This window comes from Cervus canadensis, chromosome 10, assembly GCF_019320065.1.
Source record: "Cervus canadensis isolate Bull #8, Minnesota chromosome 10, ASM1932006v1, whole genome shotgun sequence".
Lineage (NCBI taxonomy): Eukaryota > Metazoa > Chordata > Mammalia > Artiodactyla > Cervidae > Cervus > Cervus canadensis.
In genome coordinates, this window is record NC_057395.1 from 612,305 (window position 1) to 635,261 (window position 22,957).

General features: G+C 43.6%; 1 protein-coding gene across 5 annotated transcripts in view; it reads right to left on the reverse strand.

Annotated features, from left to right (window-relative positions):
• NRP1 (neuropilin 1) overlaps positions 1-22,957 on the reverse strand; it is a 147,857-nt gene that overhangs the window by 18,725 nt on the left and 106,175 nt on the right. For 3 of the 5 annotated variants that reach the window (XM_043479544.1, XM_043479540.1, XM_043479541.1), the window contains 4 exons: positions 15,084-15,415; positions 9,622-9,766; positions 6,126-6,230; positions 1,191-1,250 (listed from right to left, as the gene is read on the reverse strand). In XM_043479544.1, the coding sequence (XP_043335479.1) occupies positions 1,191-1,250; positions 6,126-6,230; positions 9,622-9,766; positions 15,084-15,415 (642 nt within the window). The remainder of the gene's footprint in view (positions 1-1,190; positions 1,251-6,125; positions 6,231-9,621; positions 9,767-15,083; positions 15,416-22,957) is intronic. The other 2 variants (XM_043479542.1, XM_043479543.1) reach the window with 1 other exon arrangement.

A 22,957-nucleotide genomic window follows, 5' to 3' on the forward strand; every position in this document is an offset into this window, starting at 1 on the left:
CTGTTGAGGAAACACTGATGTACACCACATGCCCTGTTAATAAGTGACCGTGGAGGCCAAGGCTGAGCAGGCTTCAATAGAGGAAATGGGAGAAGCTGGTGAGCTGACCTGTTCACCTCTCTCTAATGGTTAACTTTTAAAGTATGTAAAACCTCTGATTGCTTATACGTACTGTTTCCCCTCATGTATGTCTGTGGGGAAGATTTTCAAAAAATACTATTGAAATACAAAAGAGAGCGAGGGGGAGGCCACCATTTCCGTGTGGCTGGGCCCTGATCAACAGCAAAGCTCTAAAAGTCATCACAGGACTCTGTGAACAACTTACTGACCAGAGACATATTAATATGTCTACTGTTGTAGTTCATTGCTCAGTTGTGTCTGACTCTTTTTGATCCCATGGACTATAGCCCACCAGGCTTCTCTGTCCATGGGATTCTCCAGGCAAGAAACTGGAGTGGGTTGCCATTTTCTTCTCCAGGGGATCTTCCCAACCCAGGGATCAAACCCGCATCTTCTGCACTGGAGGCAGATTCTTTACTGTTGAGCCACTGGGGAAGCCCACATCTTTTGTTACCTGAATGTTATCAACTGGAGACATTTCAATAGTCACCTACATAATAATCATCCGACTAAGTTTTTTCAACCCCCCCCCCCAGTCAATCATGTGTTAATAAAAAAGGATGTAGGGGTAGTCCGCCTCAGGGCTCTCCTCTCCAGCCCTGGTTTCCCGCACACCATCTCGCGGTGCACCCACTGGAAGCGTGGCTGTAAAACTGCCAACTCCGTGGCAGGCAAAACTGACAAACTTCGCCTGTCTCTGATTTGCAGAGCGGCGATGAAAATAAATAGTCAGGCTGCTGCCTGGGAGATTTCCTTCTCCCGAGTTTGCAAACACAGTCCGTATCCTAGATGTGCTGCGTTTAAACAAAGTATGTTCCTTGGCTCCTCCCGTTGAGAGTGGGGATTGTCACCATTTGGCAATGACTGATCGGGGAGGAAATCTCCCTCCCTGCTGCACATACATGTGGATGAAAGGGAAGCAGTGTTTATGGCTCCTGCTTGGGCACCAGATGCTGGTGGCATCTCTGCTAGGACTTGATGGGAAATGGAATCCGAGAAGCACAGCGATGCGCTATTTTGGGGGAAAAGACACACATATGTGAATCAATTTTCTCTTTGGTATTTGATACCTGACTGTATAGTGCTGTCTATCACGGTGGGCTTCTCTGTGGTGAGCACAGTGGTACCACCTGAAACACAGAAAGAGTAACATACGAGATGAGAAAAAGCAGGATGATAAGTAATACACAGCAGAGGATGCTCTTACATGCGTCTGTTAAAGCCTAGCAGTTCCCTTAAATAACTCTTCTTTTAATTCCAGCTAGAGAAACTCTCAAATTTTGCTCACCACCACACCAAGTTCAAATAAACCACTCTTTTTCACCCGTTTATTCATAAAGCATCTAGACAGTATGGATAATTCCAGACTTCCTTCCAAGGGCATTCCTTGACTCCCAGACTAATCGACGATGCTCACAATGGCAACAATGAAAAGCAAAGGCCTCCCAAGGTCCTTAGTGACTTGAGTATTAAACTTGACCCAGACCTCTAAGCTTCAAATAGTTTCCCAAGGTTTCAGATGTGTGCCTTTTGGAGGGGAGGGGGTTGCAAGGCTGGTCCCCACCATCTATTTTAAAAACTGAAGGTTTAAAGTGGTTAGCTGTAATTCCTCCTTTCTTTTGCTGCTGTGGTTGTTTATTTTTCCCAAGGACAAATATTCCGCCCACTTTGTAGCTTGGACAAGCTGCAAGGAAAGTGGAAGGGGGGGACACATTTCTTCACAGTCCTGAGGAGCTGGAAGACTGCACAAACAATACCCTGAACACCGTGAACTTTAATCAGTCTGGGTTGACTTGGAATTCTTGGTCCAAGGACGTCGTGGAAACTGAGATCTATCATCTCAGCTTAAGTATCTTAGCTCAGCCATTTTCTGCCCTTTATCATGAGACTTCTGTTTTATTTATTTATTTTGGCTTCCCAGGTGATGCTAGTGGTAAAGAACCCACTTGCCAATGCAGGAGATGCAGGCAAGAGACTTGGGTTCAATCCCTGGGTTGGGAAGATCCTCTGGAGGAGGGTATGGCTACCCACTCCAGTATTCTTGCCTGGAGAAACCCCATGGACAGCAGAGTCTGGTGGGCTACAGTCCATAGGGTCGCAAAGAGTCAGACACCACTGACATGACTTAGCGACGGCAGCAGCAGGCAGCCTAGAGGATCTTCACCAACCAGGGACAGAACCCATACCCACTGCGGTGGAACAGTGGCAGAGTCCTAACTGCTGGACAACCAGGGAAGCCTGAGATTTCTGTTTTAAAGCCCTGTTCCTCAACTTGCCCAAACCACAAGCATCACTTGAAGGCTTCTTGAAAAACTGGCTTATTCTCTACTACGTAGGTACTTGAGAAAGCCATTTCTCCTTATGTGCATCTGCCTTGCAGATCATGGCTGAGGATCATGTATTTGCTTTCCCAAGAGATAAAGTCCTGGGCAGACTCAGGGTAGGGACATGGGTGGGCTCATGCCGATCCTGGAATGTTTGGAGGTGGTTATGAGGTGCCACTGTACACCTTTCAATACGATCATTCAATAAAGAGACTATGATCATTCCTTTTCTGGCTGAGCCCTGGTTCTAACCTACAGCTCCCACGGGTCAGAAATCACCCAGCTCATGAATCAGAGAGCCATAAAAACGAGCTCCTGGGGTGGCCTGAAGATTTCTGAGCTCATCCACTGCGGCACCAAGTCGCGTTACCCCCGCTTGCTCAGTAAATATGCTGGATGAGTGGTCACACATGCATGTGCCCTCAACGAGGCAGACGCTAGGAGAAGGAATTATATATATTATGGGTTAAGAAGGTGAATCTGTAATGGCAGAACTGGAGGGAGGCCAGAACGCATTAGCATTCCGTTCCCAGTGGTCTTACAGGAGAAAGAGTCAAGGTGAAAACTCACTTTTTAAAACCGATACGCACTGTCAATTTTGTGAGAGGTTGGGAGCCAAATTCCGCTGCCGGGTAGACACAGATCCAATGTGAAATCTGGCCTCCTGGTGCCTTTGAAGCCAATTGTATTATCTAATGACTTCAAAGGCATTTGCAAATGAGGAACTTCAAGGGTGAATTTTCACCTTGGCAAGCAAGCAAAGGAGAGCGAAATCTCTCTTTATTTCCATGTGTTTGGTGCAGTTCACCTGGAATTCAGTGTTGTTTAGAGGTAATGAGCATTTGGCTACAATACTTATCTCCCATCATGTCCAAATAGGTCACCCCTGGGAGAAGACATTAAAGTGACACCATCTGTGTTTAGGACCCAAACCTTAAGAGAACACACTGGTCCCAATTTCTAGGCTTCCACCCATCAGGGTGAAAGAAAGAATATTTTTGGTTTGGTTTCAATGCACCAAGCATGCCAAGTTTGCAGCTGTGACCGAAACAGCAAGGAGGGTATGGACTTGCGTGTGAGTCCAGGAGGCAAGATGCTACCTGGGAAAAGATGCAGGGGTGGGGGAGGGCCAGGCTGCCTGCAATCACTGGCACCTGTCAGCACATCCATCCTCAGAAAAGACTAACACAGAGCTTCATGGAGGAAAATAAGCTTTTAAAAAGGACAGATTGGCCATGATGCAATAAATGAACATGAAGCATGAGAAGGCCTTCTAAGATCACCTTTTCTTTTTGTTTTTTTAACTTTTTCTTTTATATTGGAGTGTAGTTGATTAGCAAAGCTGCAATAATTTCATAAGGACAGCAAAGTGACTGAGTTATACAAGTACCTGTATCCTTTTCCAAATTCTTTTCCCATTTAGGTTGTCACATAATATTGAAAAGAGTTCCCTGCGTTGTACAGTAGGTTCTTGTTGGTTAAAGGATCACCTCTTTTTAATGGTGGAATGAAGTTAACTTTATCATTACCCCTAGAAGTTCTTATTATATGCACCTATTGATCAAATTATTAAGACAAATGTGCTGGCCTGAGAAAATGACATTTTTGAGGGGCCAGGATAATACATAAAAAAAATGGGAATGCCTTTTTTTTCTATCTAAATAAATGATTCTATCCAACAAATGAGTTTAAACACTGTAAATATATGATCACCTTGTACTTCTAAAGGATTGTCAGTGTTTCCACTGGAAATGACCCATTTTCTGCAGTTTGCAACTTGGTGCCATCCACAGTTTGCTCGAGGCTAACAGACTTGCCCTATTTCATTCAAAGGCTTAGGTTTCAATTGATTCAGTCATGAAGCAATGCAAAAATGAGAAGGTTGGTTGTTCTGACGCGAGGAGTAAATCTGAGGCTTTGACTCTAATCAATATTAACTGACCACTTTAGGGTTTATAAAGGAAAGAACCTCTTCTCCAGAGGGTAATTGAACAGAAGAGTCTCTGATGACTGTATCCATTCCTTTTTATGAGGATTTTCACTACGGATGGGATGTGTGACTAGGTTTTCAAAAAGCCTAAGGTTTGCAGAGAGTGTTTACAGGTGACCTGGGGAGGTTCTATAGGATCTGCTTCACAGGCTGGTACTCTTGTTTTTCATATTAGCTGTATGGTTTTCAGCTAGAGCTTGACATCTTACAGAGAAAAGGCCTCTGTCTTAATTAGAGTAATTTTTGTGGCTTGTGGCTACTTATACACAAGATTTGTTTTCAAAAGCCCATAGCCATGTAATATTTATTGGCCATTTGACTGTAAGTGATTATTCTGGAAATTTGGAGGGAGAGAGCCCTAGGAGGAGGGATTTAAATGTAAACTCAGTTCATGGTACTAAACTTCTCCACTAGATTTTACCTTTATTCAATTTCAGAGTGCAGAGCAATCTTGCTCTTTCAGAGGAGAGGTTCTGAGGTAATTGGAAATGGGGGTCCCTCCAGATTTGACATTAATGCATTAGCCACTAACATGGCACTATTATGAAGTTACATGGAAACACCTTCAGTTTCGCCCATGGAAATGAATTACATGGGCTCTCTAGAGTCCCTTCTGGGTAAAAACACAGACTGCACCCAAGGGCTGCTGTTTAATGTAAAATGAGAATCAGATGCTATAAGAAACTGCTCTTTGACCTGGGTAGCAATAAAGGTCCCACAGCACCTTTGGCAACAATAGGGTGAAAATTCTAGGACTTTGGCCAATTTCCAAATGGTGGAGTCCGACTTCTCCATCTGCTTAATGTTTCCTCTGCCAGTCCAAGTGGAAGAGAAGGTCACTTTCTAGCTTTAAGGATTTCAGAATATTATGGAGTCATCCTCTAAACGAGTCAGTGAGGCACACAGTATGTGTCATCCCTGATAGATCTGTTAGTGGTGATGTGAAATAGCAACAAATTCTGGCTTTCTAAATTTTAATGTAAAATGATTCACAAAATCCTAACTTAAAAGCTGCAGTTCAAATATAAATCTAATTTCATCAATTAGTTGGATGAAGGATCCACTCAAACATTTTGATTCCTGTTCGAAAATAAATGTTCTCAAGTGTGTGGAGCATGTGCTACTGGGGTTGGGGGTGAGGGTTGAAGATGAGAATCAATTTATGTTACATATTGTTGTTACTGTTTAGTCTCTAAGTTGTGTCTGACTCTTTTGCAACCCCATGGACTACAGCCTGCCAGGCTCCCTGTCCATGGGATTTCCCAGGCAAGAACACTGGAGTGGGTTGCCATGCCCTCCTCCAGGGGATCTTCCTGACCCAAGGATTGAACCCAGGTCTCCTGCATTGGCATGTAGATTCTTTACCATTGAGCCACCAGGGAAGCCCAACCTTAGATACATTTAGCCATGGAGAAATTCTTATTCATTCACTGAGGACTATCCCAGCCCTCAACTCTGAAATGGCTAAAATTACTGTTTCGGATGGCTGTGACTTGGAAGAACAATTTGTTTACGCGATGACATGAGGAGATGAAGATGCATGTGTTCTGGCAAAGTTCCCTCCACCCTGATGCCTAGTGCCATGAGGATTTTCACACACACACTCACACACACAGAGGCATTAATGAGCAGGTCTCAACTACAACATGAACTGAGATGGCACAGCAATGGGATGAAGATGGTTTCTGCACCTGTGAGCTGGAAGTCATCACCTGTTCCGCTGTGGCAGTTGGCCTGGTCGTCATCACATTCATCTACCAGGTTCCCGTTGGGAGTGGTTGGTCCAGCTGTAGGTGCTGAAACGAGATCCAAGGATTATTTTCTCACACCTCTGAAATGTATTCGCCAGCCCCCCGGTTGTTGACTCTGCTAATGCTTTTGCAGAAAACTTTAATCTGCCATAGAAAAGCCAGGAGGGTGGTGTGCCTGCCTCCCTTTCAGGAGTGGAAGATACTTGGATTTTGCATAAGGCACTGGGGACTGCTCTGTTTTGGTATTTGATCCCTATCTCCTTGGTAGACTTGGCTGCCTTCTCATTTCATACATTGTTATCTCCATAAACATCCTTTTTCTGAAAAGTTCCTGAATTCTCACCGGTTATTTATTCATGACCCTGGAGTTGAGAATTTTGATGATAGAGGTTTTGCTTGAACTGTTTTTCCTTTCATTTTCAAGGTGCTAGAGGAATCGATTGTCATGAATTCTTTTATATTCTTGGTATTTACTCAGTTTATCTTGTAATTTTTTTCCCAGAAGGGAGTCTCAGCATTCACTTTTAGTACAATATTGTTCTTATTTATTTTTTTCACAGTGACTCCATTTCCCTCTAAGTAAGCGTCTGGGCTTGTGAGCGCTCCCTCCAGAGCAGGTGTCTGGGAGCTCCCCGGGGTCATGTTACCTTAACTCCCGGGGGACCACATTCCGCTGCCCGGCAGGTATTCCCATAGCTCTGAGTTTGTAGTTGAAAAGTAGCCAGCATTAATCAAAGACTGCTTTTGAAGTTCTTTACATTTAGTTCCATCTTTTTTTTCAGCCTGTCCCTCATTTTTGCAATCTGTTTAATATTTTACAGTTTTTGGCATTACATTTCACTTTAGAAGACTTCAGATAATGGACAGTTCTCTTGATGTCTGAGAACCAGACAAGATGCTGGGAGGTGAGGGGGAGGCGGGGGTCTGTTCTCTAATAGCTTCTGGCCAGTTGGAATGTGCTGGTAACTGCTGCTTTCTCAATAAAAATTTGACACAGTTTTTCATTGTACAGAAGGACTGAGCAGAGTTATAACAAATGGAGAAACATAGCTAGTTTCGACGTCCTCAACTGCCCGGGACACAGACCAATAATCACTAGGAAATCACCACATATAGGTTATGTCCACACTGTTTAGGCTACAAACTGGACTTTGTAAACTATGTACACACAGATTCTGGGTTCTGCTCATTGCTAACAGCGAATCAATCGCGTCCTCTTCAGCAGTCTTGATGCTTGCCTTTGCTACACTGCCTTTGCTCTTGGTTATGTGCTGCTTTTAAACTCTCTATTCATTTTGCTGGTTTTTCCACATTTTCCTTGTGGTATTTATAAAGAAGGAGTTTTACATTGGACGTGGTCCAGGGTAGTACCTGGATTAAACTGAATAAAGTAAAATGTGAGGTTTTTTTTTTTTTTTTTTTGCAGTGTGGGGATAAGCATATGGGATCTTAGTTCTCTGACTGAGGACTGAACTCACGCCCTCTGCAGTGGAAATGCAGTCTTAGCCACTGGACCACCAGGGAAATCCCCAAACTGAGTCCTTTTGTTGTCCCATTTTACTCCTTGAAAATATTTTATCTTCTGTGGTCCTCTAATTGTTTCTTAAATATAAGTCCGAGCCCCAAATAAGCTGGAGGCCCAGAGATGGCTGGGTTGTACCTCATCCTTTTTTCCTATCCCTTTAGGCATCTCCTGTAGAACAAGGTACAAAGTTGATATTTAATAAGGGCCTGTTAATCATTTGAAGGAAGAAGAAAAACACTCCCTTTCACCAACTGTGTTAAAAAGCTTGGACAGTTCTTTCCCTGGATGCTGGTTCCGCACGTGGCTCGGGGCGACTTCCCCACTTTGCTGAGTGCCTGCGAACATCTGTAGTCAATCCCTTCACCACCATCGCGACCTCAGCACAGAGTTGACACTGGCAAACCGCCACCAGGCCCGGTCTTTTCAACCATCCATTCATTCCACCTCCTAAATCAATGTGGCTTCCCAGAATCCAGGCTAAAGTCCCGCATCAGAGCAGCAGAGGCCATTTTCCAGGTGACCACACTGCTCAGCTCACTGAACCAACGTGTCTGCAGCTGGTTCCGTCTGCCCCCACCCTCTTTTTTCCTAGGTGTCTTTGCCAATGTCCTGGAACACGGTCATTCGTGGTCTGTGTTGACAGTGACGGGATAATTCAGGGGTCCTGGGACGTAGCCACAGATATGGAAACAGCTACCCAGTAAAGAATGGGAGATAATGGCCTGCTTTTAAATAAACACATAGGAAAGCAGCTATGAATTATTCACTAGGATGGTGATTTATAGCCTAAGATTCTTTAGTGCCTAAGAAATGTTTTATGATATTTAATGTGCTCAGGAATGTAATTATATTTGGGTAGCTTGAAACACAAATAATTTTGAAATCCCAAGAAGGTGATATTTAAAAAGCATCCTTCCAAACAACTTTGAGCATATGTTCAATGGATTAACATCTGGGTACCAACAATAGCCATTCTTTGCGCTAACCTAGAGGAAGACCTTTATGGGGATGAAAATGTTGGTATAAGGTTACTCATTTATGCCCAAATCAAAGGCAGATGGGAATTCCAGTGCACAAAAGCATTAAATAGTACACTGAGCAACCATCATATGATTTTTTTAAACATTCATCTCATTCATTATGTGATTAAAAAAAATGCAGAGGAAAGTGCAGTTTTGGGGTCAATGTGAGAACTGAATTTGTCCCTGACCTTTCTATGATAACCTAAGTTTATGCAGTCATATCTTTAAATAGACCCCGTTGTACATTACATACATTATGTGATGTAAAGTTTAGTTTCTCTGCAGCCATCTGAGAAATTCATCCAAGACAATGTCTCAATGTTTCGGTCTGTCAAATGCTGCTTCCTGCTAGCATGTGATGGTAGTCAGCACTGCAGACAGAAACTTGGACCAGACGCAGACCTCTGAAGAACTCCAAGAAGGTCAAGGAATCCCGTGGATGCCAGGGACTGAGAGATGATGGGAATGGAGAGGGTCTGCTTGAGCTGCTAGATGGGTAGGGGTTTTCATTTTGGACCCATAGAAATCTTTTGCAACTAGACAAAGGCTGACTGCATAAGCCACTGTCAACTACGACTACGTACAAATGCCAGGCTTGTTTATAATGGTGAATTTTGTTATGTGATTTTCACAACACATCATTTTTTAAAAACAGATCAGAGAACACCCCTCCGCCTAGAATCTGAGGAGTGTTATGCAAACAACTCCCACAAAAGCAAGATGCAGAAACACTGCTTCGTGCTGCTCACCAGGTGATGAGCCCTACGCACAGGCAGGCAGAGGAGACACAGGATCATTTAAGGGAACGGTGGCAATCTGCAGCAGCACCGTCAGGGCCATAAGCACGTGCAAGAGGACAGAAAACATCTAGGGAAGCAGAGCGGCTTACCTTCCACCTCACAGCCCAGCAGCTCCATTCGCAGCCCCAGTCCGCCGTGAGTGGCTCTCTCGGGGTAGATCCTGATGAACCGCGTGGAAAGGGGTGGAAAGGTCCGCAGCTCAGGGGTATCGTAGTTGTTGTTGCCTTCAAAAGACTGTGAAGAACAAGAACCAGCAGGTATTAACAAACCTCCCTTTCGGCAGAAGAGTCTCTCCTTGAGGTCTCTTTAACGGGGCAGAAAAATGGGCCTCATCCTACCACTTCATAGAGGGCTGACATTCCTACACGAGAACGGAAAAAAAACAATTAAACCTTCTCTAGGAAGTGACACATGTTCCTTCTCAGAAACTCTGGAGGACGCACCGAGGCTAGACCAGAAGCTAAGGATTTAATGAGACACATTTTTAAATGATAGGCTGATGCACCTGGAAGAAGTGACAGTTTCACCACTTCCTTGAGGTGGAGGAAGAAAACTCAGGAAAGGAACCTGCCTCTTCTCAGAGCTTATAATCGAGACTGTGTTTCCAATAACAACAACTCTTACATTCTCTTGGATGAGCGGGTCCTGGTTTTGCTAAAACTCAGTCCTCAAGAAGCGCAAGGGGGCTGCCCTGGTAGCTCAGTGGTAAAGAATCCGCCTGCTGACGCAGGGAACAGGGGTTCGATCCTTGGTCTGGGAAGATCCCACATGCTGCGCAACCATGAAGCCTGTGCCACAACTATGGAGCCTCTGTGCTCTAGAACCTGGGAGCTGCCATCACTGAGCCCATGTGCTACCACTACGGAAGCCCGCATGCCCTAGAGCCCGAGCTCCGCAACAGGAGAAAGTGAAGAAAGTGAAGTCGCTCAGTCGTGTCCGACTCTTTGTGACCCCATAGACTGTAGCCTGCCAGGCTCCTCCGTCCATGGGATTTTCCAGGCAAGGATACTGGACTGGGTTGCTATTTCCTTCTCCAGGAGATGTTCCCGACCCAGGGATCGAACCTGGGTCTCCTGCACTGCAGGCAGACTCTTTACCGTCTGAGCCACCAGGGAAGCCCGCACCAAGAGAAGCCACTGCAATGAGAAGCCCACGCATGGCAACTGGAGAGCAGTCCCCACTCTTCGCAACTAGAGATAAAGCCCATGCAGCAACGAAGATACAGCACAGCCAAAAGTAAATAAGTAAGTTTTGAAAAACAGAAGCTTGAGAAATTTCATTCCTGGAGGAGACAGTAAACTTTGCATGGTGCAAGTGCTCTGTGACCAAGAATTTGGGTGATTCCAGTCCCTTGGAATTGACTTATGCAGGCCCACCAGCTGGAGACATCTGTAGATAAAAGAACTTCTCATCTCGGGAAACTGATGGGGTCCTGCCCGCTAAACGATGTACTGATGCCTGGTTGTCCTGCAGTGAGTGAAGTGCATTCCTAACTCGACATCACTGTGACATGTTCAGGAGACCAGTCGTTATTGCCCTGGTGCTGCTGGATTATTCTGTTCCCCTTTTTACACTGATGGGAAGCCCTTGAGTGGAATCATTGGAAAATGGAGCAATGGCTAGGCTTGTTTTCTTTTTCAAGAAATGGATAAGCCTCTCTGTATCCTCTTAACCCAGTATCCTTCCTAACTCTGTCCAGAATGGGAAGAGGAAAAGGGATTAGAAAAATCAAAGTGTCTTGTCACTGGGACTGTCATTTTATATACCAAGCACCATGTGATGCTTACTGATGCAAGGCATTGTTCTACAGGCTTAAAGCGTATTAACGCAACGTAATCCTCAAGGCAACTTCGAGAGGTAGGTTCTATTATTGTGTGTTCAATCACTCAGTCATATGTGATTCTTTGTGACCCCATGGACTGTATCCTGCTAGGCACCTCTATCCATGGGATTCTCCGGGGAAGAATACTGGAGTGGGTTGCCATGCCCTCCTCCAGGGTATCTTCCTAACCCAGAGGTTGAACCCACACCCCTTGTGTCTCCTGCATTGGCAGGCTGATTCTTTACCACTGAGCCATCTTAGAAGTAAATTAACTGGCCTTTTCCAACTCAGAAAATCCTCTAGGAATCTAGACGTACAGGGCTCATACCTTCCTGCTTCTCTCAATTAAAGTTTCCTTCTATCATTTTCAAGAGTAAATTCACTATTGGGGGCCCTTGCCTCCTTGATAGAACTGCAGTTGCTGCCGGTAATTGAGAATCTGACAGATATCATTGTCAGGCCCAATTAAGTGTTGTCAGTAAGACACTGATTATAATGAAAACAGCGTTGCTACACAGGCAAGTTCTATCTATATTAACATACCTTCAACATTCCTAGGAGAAAAGCACTAATACCTATGGAATCCCAGCTTCTTCTCCTACTTTTAATGTAAATACATTACAAAGGTTGTCAGTGATGAGCTGGGAAGAATATTAGCAAGGAAGGGTCACACGGAACTGGGCTAAGTTTGCTAACATAACATTGTTTACAATATAACACTGTTTACAACATGTCTTTCTGTCCTTTTACTAATCATGCTTTAGAAGAAGAGGGCTTAAGAGTGTTTAGATGTATTTGCTCCTGGAAAGACTAGTTGATTCAAAGACTCTGATGTACCTTGTACATCATGTACTGTTTAGGTGTAGGAAGTAAGGAGATGGCATAAAGGATTCCAAATCTATCAAGGTGCTGTTTCATATCATAAAACAGAGTGCTCACTTTACCATCACATAAAACATACTTGGCATCCTAAGCAGGTAACCTTTACTTGCAAGTTCAAATATAGTATGTTTTAACTATCTTTGTGCAAAGTTACAAATACACACTGCTCCTATATGGATGATTTAACCAGTTTCCTTTTTGATCTTGAAGATTTTATTCCAGGGGAAGGACATGTTAGGAATCACTTATTAGATGCCCTGCAAGCAATTTAGAAGCTTTTATGGTTTAAATAATGGGCTTCCCAGGTGGCACTAGTGGTAAAGAATTTGCCTGCCAATGCAGGAGATGTAAGAGACACAGGTTTATCTCTAGGTCGGGAAGATCCCCTGGAGAAGGGTATGGCAACCCACTCCAGTATTCTTGCTTGGAGAATCCCATGGACAGAGGAGCCTGGCAGACTACAGTCTATAGGGTTGCAAAGAGTCAGACATGACTGAAGTGACTTAGCACACAGCACATGGCTTAAATACATAGGAACATGATAATGATGGGTAAAACCATATTTTAGGAATAAGATCTGACACATTCAACCAATCTTGAACAGTTTTTTTTGTTACAGTTGAAAGCTGGGTGCTGTTGGCTTCTTGTGAAGTCTATAGGTGATGCCCTACAAGCGAGTGATAGCTTTAGACTTGACCTTGGACGAGTGGATAACAAAGGCCAGTAAGCACAGGGTGCATTCCACCCAGAGCATATGGTGACCTGTTTTCCTTCCCTCTTAGAACCCTCGTGCTGAAGAACATGTCACAACAGTGCACACTGCCATGCGACTGTGACAATTTGTTGATTTGCAGCATATTCACACTTGGCGCTAAAGCCACAGGGCTCGTGACTCCTCCGAAAAGACTGGCTCTTAGGGGAACTCCAGTTTCTGATGTTTATTTTACTTTTTCTTCCACCAAAACAAGAGGGGCAGACATAAAAGAGGTAAATGAAAGGGACACTAAAGAAAGTAGCTGCACATGGATTAAAAAAAAAAAAAAGAAAACAAGTTAACTGGGGGTGAGATGGGAGAGGAATTCTCACATTTCTGACAGCATCATCCCTCTCGGTGCTCCGCCCACTGGAGCGGAGCGCAACATGTGGGGACAGCCTCTGCGGAGCCCCCTCATCTGGGCAGAGTGGGAGCTGGCTGCGTGGCCCGGCTTTGCTTCCCGCCTGCAAAACCTTTGGCCCGAGTGACTGTATTAAGCCATCATCCTACAGTTCCATTCTCTCCCATTCCCCAAATCTTTTCACAAAAGGAGTAGATCCTCAGCAAAGCAGGGGTGAAGAGGCTGGGACAGAAAGGCCAGCTGGGCTGGTGGTGAGACGTATCACTAGCCGAATACAATACCCACATAGAGTTCTGCATACAGAACTGAATTTCTGAGGACTCTTTCTTATTTCAATCTGAAATCAGTTAATCTGAAATTTAACTGATTTCTGAAAATAACTTCCTTATTTAATCTGAAATCAGTTTCCAGGTTACCCAGCATACTTGGGGTATCCTTTCTTAGTCGGTGTCCTGTACCCAAGAAATGCAAATACATGTAACCATGAGCCCCAGTAAACCATTATCACTAAAGGATACTTGTTGTGTTAAAAAAGAAGAATTATACCACATATTCTGGGGAAGGTTGGAATATATCTTTTTTCACCAGATCATCAAAGGCCAGCTGCTTTTTAAAAGGTTCCAGTGTATAAAAAATAGACTTAAGCATTATTCATGATAGACAAGTGTTAGAAGCAATTAAAGTGTCCATCAATGGATGTATAGATACCCAACATGTGGCCTGTATACACGATAGAATATTATTCAGCTTTAAACAGAAATGAAATTCTGATCCACACTACAACACTGGCTGAACCTTGAGGACATCATGTCAAGTAAAACAAGCCCATCACAGAGGCTAAATTTTGTATGCTTCCACTAACAGAGGTTCCTGGAGTAGTCAAATTCATGTAAATAGAAATTGAAATGGTGGTTGTCTGGGGCTGGAAAATTATTGTTTAATGGTGAGGGAGTTTCAGTTTTGCAAGAAGTTTTAGAGATGGCTTTGCAGAACAATGTGAGTGTACTTAACACTACTGAACGGATACACTTAAAAAAGGTTACGATGGGAATTTTTCTGTATTGTGGATTTCAGCCCAATTCTATGTGCAATGTGGGAGATCCGGGTTCAATCCCTGGGTCGGGAAGATACCCCAGAGAAGGAAATGACAACCCACTCCAGTATTCTTGCCTGCAAAATTCCAGGAACTGAGGAGCCTGGTAGGCTACAGTCCATGGGGTTGGGAAGAGTCAGACACAACTGAGAGCCTTCACTTTCACTTCTATGGAACTTTAGAAAATTGTAAAACAGTACAGAATTGAAAGACTCTTTCATTCAATAAAAAAATTTAAAAGTACATTTAACAAGGGATTCGTGGCAGACGGGGTATGGCAGCCGGGGCTCTCCAGAGAAGATCAGAGGATCTTCAGAGGGAGTGCGTGTCCCTACCAGGTTGCCCCGAGCCCATGTCCCGGGCCCCACGCTCACAGCCTCCCGCTCCCCCAGCCTTGAGTCACCTGCTGTTTCCTGAAGGAAGGAAAGGTGACCGGTGATGAGATGCTCAGCCGCGCTTTTTGCATCCCATTCCTGTCTCCCCTGGCACCTTACAGGCTCCGTCCCTCGCCCGCGCAGATCCCACGGCTTTCAGGAAATGAGAGATGCTTCCGCAGGAAGAGGCCAGGGTCCCTGATTCAAGTCAAGGCCGCCAGGGAGCCCGCCACCTCTTCCCGACGCCGCCCCCGCCAGGGCTCACCTTGGCCTTGCGCTTGCTGTCATCCATGATCATCTTCCAGTCCGAGCCGTTGTTGCTGTACCCGATCTTGAATTTCCTCATGAACACCTTGTTCTCCCGGTGCTTGCCCCCCTGAATGATGACTCCCCGCACGATCCTCTCCTCAGCGAGGTCCACCTGCAGCCACTCGTTCACGTACGGGTGGGGGGCGGGGGGCAGTGCCCAGCCCGAGCGGCTGGTCACCAGGCGGATGTTCTCAGGCATCCAGTTCCTGTCCCCTTGATTGGACGCTGTGATCTGGGAGTCGGAAATAAGTCCGGACACCATGCCCAGCATTCCAGAGCAAGGATAATCTAGGTGGGGAACGGAATAGACAAGCATAACATGATTTGAAGTCTCCATGCTTAGAAAGAGAATCCACCCTATTGAGTAAAAACATGGGCTGTCCCCATTCATGTACATTTGTAAATGCCTGGACCATCTGATATGAAACCAAAGCTCCCCCCACCAACTCCTCTTTCTGCACTGCCCACCCTACACTCAACAGTCCAATTAAAAAATCTTCAGTAAGAACAGCATTTCTTCCTTTCTGAGTTCTTCCAAGTGTAAACTCAACGTATTGACAGTCCCTTTGGTATCCAGAAGTTATTCTTAGATCAAGTACAGCCCATTAAGTGGGAGGTTCTAGTTAAGGGAGGGCTGGAATTGTGGAAATCAGTAATTCCAATAGCAGCAAAGTTGCCAAGACAAAAGCAAAAAGATGATGAGGAGATGAAGAGAAACAAAGTACTTGAGGCAGCTTGAAGAGGTAGGAGGGTCCCTCCACCCCAGGATGGTGGGGGGAGCCTTTGAAATGAATGCTTATGGAGGGGGCCCATCTACCTCTGCCCCCCCCACCCCCCCGCAGTGTCCTCCCCACCCCCGTTTCTAACTGCACCAGAACTTTGCAGTATCCCAGCCTCACCTCAAATGTCCCAAGTCCAAACAAGCACAGTCCTTTCCACTCAACACTGAATCCCTTTATCCAACTCTTCACTTTAATGGGTGGAATCACCCATCAACGAGTTCCTGCCTAGTTATCTTTGTCTTTTTTGATTTTCCATTTTCCATTCCTGTTCTGATACCAAATCCTGTCATATTTTCATTAAGAAAAAGTGTCCTCATTATGCCTTGCGACCTTCATTTCTTTTGGCATCATCTGGATCTAGGCACTCAGGCCGACAGACTAAATGATCTCCAAACTACCCTCTCAAACCCCAGTTTTGAATCAACAACACCCATGTCACTTTTCATAACTTTGTTTTTGCAATGTTATTCCCATGCTCAAAAATCTTCCAGTGCTAAGGAAAATAAACCAAAGGACAGATATTGCATCACTCTCCTGAATGAGGTGCCTGGAAGAGTCAACTCCATAAAGACAGAAAGTACAGTGGTGGTTGCCAGAAGCTGGGGGCAGGAGGGAATGAAGAGTTAGTGTTTCATGGGTACAGAGTTTCAGGGGTACAGTTTGTTTGCAATAATGAAACGTTCTGAAGGTGGACTGTAGTGATGGCTGCACACTAATGTGACTCTTGAAGGCAATTAAATTGTAGACTTAAACATGGTTAGAATGGTAAACTATGTTATGTATATTTGACCACAATAAGAGAAGGATCTTTGAAAAATCTCCCTGGCTTTCCATTATTTACAGTATGCTATAAAACAGTCTCTCTCTGGCTTTCAACACCCTCATTTTGGCTTTACCCTATTTATCTAATTTTATTTCCTATTACTGACAGGAATCTATTTTCTTCTCATATACCATAGAGATAACTCTCATCATTGCCTTTGTTCAAAATGTTCCTGCTGCCCCCTTATCCTCCTGTGGACGGAGGTAAGTTCTGCCCAAATATTCAAATCCAGCTTATGGCTGATCCTGCAAACTTCTCAAATGACTCTCGCCTTTATCCTGAACTCTCCTTTCTCAGAAATATGGGTACATGTACAAGAAGCAGCACAGAGCTTAGCATTAAGCTATTCTCTCCATGTTTTAAGATTGGGAATCCTGTCCATAATCAGATTATAAATTCCTCCAAGACCACAAACAGCATCATAGGTCTTGCTAAACTTCTACAGTAGACCAAGGAGCTTCCGAGCAGAAGGGGAGTATCAATCACTGATTAATTGATTGGTGGCTTCATAACAAAATGTTGAACACTTCAGTTATTCTCTTTTCAAAATTGTACATCTCCATCCAAGACACGCCAGGAAGAAGAACTTATTCTTCTTTTTAACAACCCCGTTCTGCATAAATCAAAATTCAGCTGAAAATGTAACCACTGTAAATGAGAGGCATGTGTCTCATGCAATTAAGCCTTCTCCGTGTTATCAGCTGACCCTTGAGAATGAATTAGACACTTTCTAATTCAGACATTTTCTAAATCAGATGCTTACCACCTGAGTTCTACAGTTCAGATCATGTCATTTCTTTACTCAAAAAGTCAGTGCCTGCTCATCTAGGAATTATGCACCTACTTTCAACCTCGTGTGTCAGGTTTTTGGTACCATGGCCTTGCAAGCCCCTCCTCAATGAAGGAGAACTCCCTCACCTCTGTGGTAGTGATACTTGGAGGTTTCCTCTCATTCTGTCCCCTCCACTAAAGAACTTCCCATCACTTTGCCCTTCCCACTATCTTAAAATTTTGACCTGTTTTCAAATTTTATGTTATATATTCAATTTTTCTGATCTCTCCAACTAGACGTGGTTTTTCCTTTTCTGGGACTCTTCCTAGCTCTCCACCTGCATGTCTCAGATATGTTGACCATATTCAGTTCCTTGGGTTGCTTGCTTGCTACCTGCCTCCCCGGATTTTAAGTTCTTTGAGGCTGTGAACCAAGTCATATTAAAAACTTTTCTATGAGTCCTTGTGCCCTGCTTTATCCATGGTATTTGCTCCACAAATATTTGTTGAATGAATCAGCTTATTAACACAATAAAAGGCAGCTGCCATTCTCCCCAAGCACCCTTTCCTGTAATTCAGCCACAGTATTTGCTTCAGGCTGGGGTCTGGAAACCAAGAATAAATTCAATGGGGATTATGAAAAGATTGACAAAAGCGATTTTACTGAGGGTCTATGAAATTATAGTGTTAAAAATAGAAGTCGCATTTTTGGTCACTGTGGTCACACCTGTCTGACTCAAAACTGACTTTTGTGAAGAAAATGTGTAGCTGGTAATCCGTACCAGATGTTACCCTTTGGAGAAAAACAAAATTAACTTGAATACTATAAGGAGAGAAGAAACTTTACCAGATGAATGTCCCTTCTCTAATGCAGAGCTGCGGGGGCATGATCCTTGCATCCACAAGCCTCCCGAGGCCAGCCTGCATGGGCCAACACAGCTGTCCTGTAGTCAGATGGCCTCATCCAAGTTCAAGGAAGAGGCACCCTGACTTGCCTTTGACTCAAAACCAGTGACTCACTTTTAGCCACGGTTGGGAGAAATATTCCACTAACAATTCAAGGTTTGAAGGAGATGCTGGGTTCTAGCTCTGGTCATCCACAGCAGGCTGGTTCAGCAGCCTTGGTTAAAGCCTGGCTCCAGCTCACATCCTTTGGAAACAGTGTTGCCAGATTCAGAGAACAAATAATCTAAAACAGCAACACCAGAAACCCAGGGTGCCAAACTAAATTCAAATTTCAAATGACAACAACTAATTTTTCAGTATGGTGGTGGTGGTTTAGCCGGTAAGTTGTGCCAGACTCTCGCGACCCCATGGACTGCAGCCTGCCAGGCTCCTCTATCCATGAGATTTTCCAGGCAAGAATGCTGGAGTGGGTTGCCATTTCCTTCTCCAGGGGATCTTCCTGACCCAGGGATCGAACTCACATCTCCAGCATTGCAGGTGGATTCTTTATGGCTGAGCTTCCACTTGGAAGCCAGTTTGTCCCAAATACTGAATGGGGAACATACTTACACTAAAAAATTTTTTGTCATTTATCTGCATTAAATTGAACTGGACATTCTGCATTTCACTTGGCAACCTTGTTTAGAAAGCTTAAAACCAATCTTAGATGGGAGGGGGAAGTGAGTTCTGTGATGGGGAATTAGGTGGTTCTTTTCTTTTTGAATTGAAATACAATTGATGTACATTACATTGCCAACAAAGGTCCGTCTAGTCAAGGCTATGGTTTTTCCAGTGGTCATGTATGGATGTGAGAGTTGGACTGTGAAGAAAGCTGAGCACTGAAGAATTGATGCTTTTGAACTGTGGTGTTGGAGAAGACTCTTGAGAGTCCCTTGGACTGCAAGGAGATCCAACCAGTCCATCCCAAAGGAGATCAGTCCTGGGTGTTCATTGGAAGGACTGATGCTGAAGCTGAAACTCTAATACTTTGGCCACCTCATGCAAAGAGTTGACTCATTGGAAAAGACCTTGATGCTGGGAGGGATTCAGGGCAGGAAGAGAAGGGAATGACAGAGGATGAGATGACTGGATGGCATCACCGACTAGATGGACATGAGTTTGAGTGGACTCTGGGAGTTGGTGATGGACAGCGAGGCCCAGCGTGCTGCAATTCATGGGGTCACAAAGAGTCAGACACGACTGAGCGACTGAACTGAAATGAACATTAGTTTCATTACTCCACAGTGAGTTGATATTTGCATATATTATGAGATGATCACCACTGTAAGTCTAGTAACCATCTGTTCCCATATGTTTTTACAATACTATTGACCATATTCCTTATCCAGTGCAGTACATCCCTGTGACCTTATCTGGAAGTTTGTACCACTTAATTCTCTTCACCTATTTCACACATCCCCACCTCCTTGCCCCTCTGGAAGTGGTTATCTTCACTGATATTATTTTACAATAAAATCTCTGAACTGAGATTTAATGGGAAAATAGAAATACTGGTAAATCAAATACTTTGTTAACTGGTTTTCAAGGAATGAGAAGACAATGACTGCATTGGATGGGTGAACCTGAATAAGCATAATTTAATCTTCCCTGATGACTCAGAAGGTACCTCTGGATGCTGGAGGGCTCAAGGTCATCCTTGCAAACTCTGCTCAACACAGGCACACACTGACCTGTGCAGAAGCTCCAGTTAATTAATTTCTGGTAAATGAAAAAGCCCACATGGTCTGCAGTGTGTTCTCAGACAGCAAGGGCATCTTCACCAGTTTCTCTTCCAAAATGATGAAGCCTGCCTTGTCAAAACAATGCAAATGCTCCTCTGTCAATCACCTAACAAAACAGGATGACTTGCTCCAATTCTGTTTTCGTTCTCTCTCTAAATGGTGACCCATTGTTGTATACTCCAGTTATTCCAGGATTGCTATGTTTCTAGCAAATAATTTCTGAACAGAAAAATTGGGTTAGAACTTGCGAGCTTTGGAGACTTTCAAGTGATGTGTTCTCACGGTAACTTTTAATTCAATGTTGTTTTTTTTTTAATCCAGATTGAGTTGGGGCTTGGCTACTCTAGAGGAGAGGGTCAAATTTTGCAATCCGGGCACTTGTTTGTAGGAAAACATGAATAAAGCTGCCATTCATTAATTTGCTCATTCACTCGTAAAAAAATTAAGTGTGTCCAGCATATTATGTTCCAGGCACACAGGACACAATGGAAAAGAAGACAAACATGACCCCTGCTTTCATGGAGCTTCCAGACCCACAGGAACCCTGCAGTCTCGTGCTTTTCTATCAGTCTCCACTGAGGGGACCATGACCACTAAAAGATGAAAATTATCTCCTCTGGTAACACTGAGCTAACACTGATACCATTGTCTCATTAGAGGTTCTGTTTGCCGGGGCCTGTTGCAGGTTCAATTGATTGAGCACCACACACTGTTTAATATAGCAGGTACTGTTTAGTGAGCACTTACTCTAAGCCAAGTGTTATAAGCATCCTTTCACTTAATCTTATTACAGCTGAATTAAGTTAATCTCAGTGACCAGGAGATGGAGATCAGAGGGACATGAGTCTTGTCCATGGTCACTCAATCACTAAGTGGACAGCCCAGAGTGAAGTGTGGATATGTCTATACACCTTCTCTTTTTGTGACCATTGTTATGACAGGCTGGCCTCTCTAAAAACCTGCCTTGATCAGTTATTTGGAGATTGTAGTTGTCTTATTAGAGAGAAAGTATCCAAAACATATTAGGGGTCATGATTAAGAGAGTGGCAGTATATAATTTGAAAAAAAAGAAAAGAAAAAAGAGCTACTTAAAATAATTGTAAAACAGAACAAATCAAACGTGAAAATATTAAAACATGGTATTTCAGACATCTGTGTTGTGCTAAGTCACGCCTGACTTTTTGTGACCCCATGGACTGTAGCCCACCAGGCTCCTCTGTCCATGGGATTCTCCAGGTAAGAGTACTGGAGTGAGTTGCCATGCCCTCCTCCAGGGCATCTTCCCAATCCAGGGATCAAACTCAGGTCTCCTGCACTGCAGGCAGATTCTTTAATGTCTGAATCAACAGGGAAGCCCATGAATACTGGAGTGGGTAACCTATCCATTCTCCAGGGGATCGTTCCGACCCAGGAATTGAACTAGGGTCTCCTGCATTACAGATTCTTTGCCAGCTGAGCTACCAGGGAAGCCCTACAGACATCTATGTTTGCTTAAATAACTAGGCCATTTGACTATTTTTAAAAATCCAATAAATAGTTTCCCTTGTTTATAAATAAAGACTCATGGTCCTAGAATTATCTCTCAGGAAAATCCTTGTGAAAATGAGAAAGAGAAATTTAGGTTTAAACAAGTATTTTATTTAATTAAAAGGAGAGCCAGAAATTCAGAATTCACACTAAAGCACTTATGAAGTTTACCTTTTTTTGGGGGGGGGGTACAGTGACATGAGAATAGGTGGGAGGAACGGGACAGAAATTTCCACCCTGCTCTCAAATGGCCTTGTTTCTATGAATTCATAGGTAGTCGCTCACATTTATAATGCCCTGAAAATGACCTAGAACCTTCTCTTCTGTATCTGCTGATCATGAATAAAGCCAAGGTTATATCTAACCCTACACTGCCCCTTTTCTCCCTCCAAACCTCTCTCCACCCAATGCCTGCCTCCAAGGCCTTGAACTTTCTAAATATTTAGATTCTAAAACAATAAACAAGTCTGTCTCTAGGATGGAAATAAATAAAATTTGGGGAAGAGATCAAATGTCAGTTTTTACTTTCCAAAATGGGCTGTACTGTAAACAAATGTAATTTTTTTTTCTCCTTAGTTAGCTTTCTTCAAATTGCTTGTAATTTCATGGAAAATTTCCCAGGTGATCTTTTTTCCCTTCAGAAGTCAGTACTTTCCTTCTCTAAAAATAATTGTACTAAAGAGGATAAAAATAAAAACAATAGTGTTGGCATTCATGGAATGAGAAATTAAATGCTCTCAATATGTATACTAACATCACATGAAAGATATTTCACAGACTTTAAAGGTTCTTCACTTTTAATTACTTTGTAGTGAATCAGTTACTGATTCTGTTTTTGAAGTTTTGCATTCTATGGAGGTTACCTTGTACATTTTTTATTGAAAAATTTGTAGTTTACTTACTTACATGGAAAGGTATTTGAAATGTGACTGCTAGTTATTTCAGAAGACAGAGTGGATGTACAGGATGAGTAAGAACAGTACCGGTTGCCATAGAAATGCAGTGAGACTAACTGGATCCTTCTTTTACTTCCTGCTCCATCCTGACCTGCCTACCTTTTTATCTACTTAATCGCCCAGTACCTCATCTTCACCTCTCAAGTGGATATAATCCACCTACTTGCTCCAAATTTAAAAGAGACTCTTAAAGTCCTATTAATGTCAGAAGAAACAAACTCAAAAACAAGAAATATTGACAAATCGATTTCTAATATTGATGTTAGTACATGCATTCAATGAAA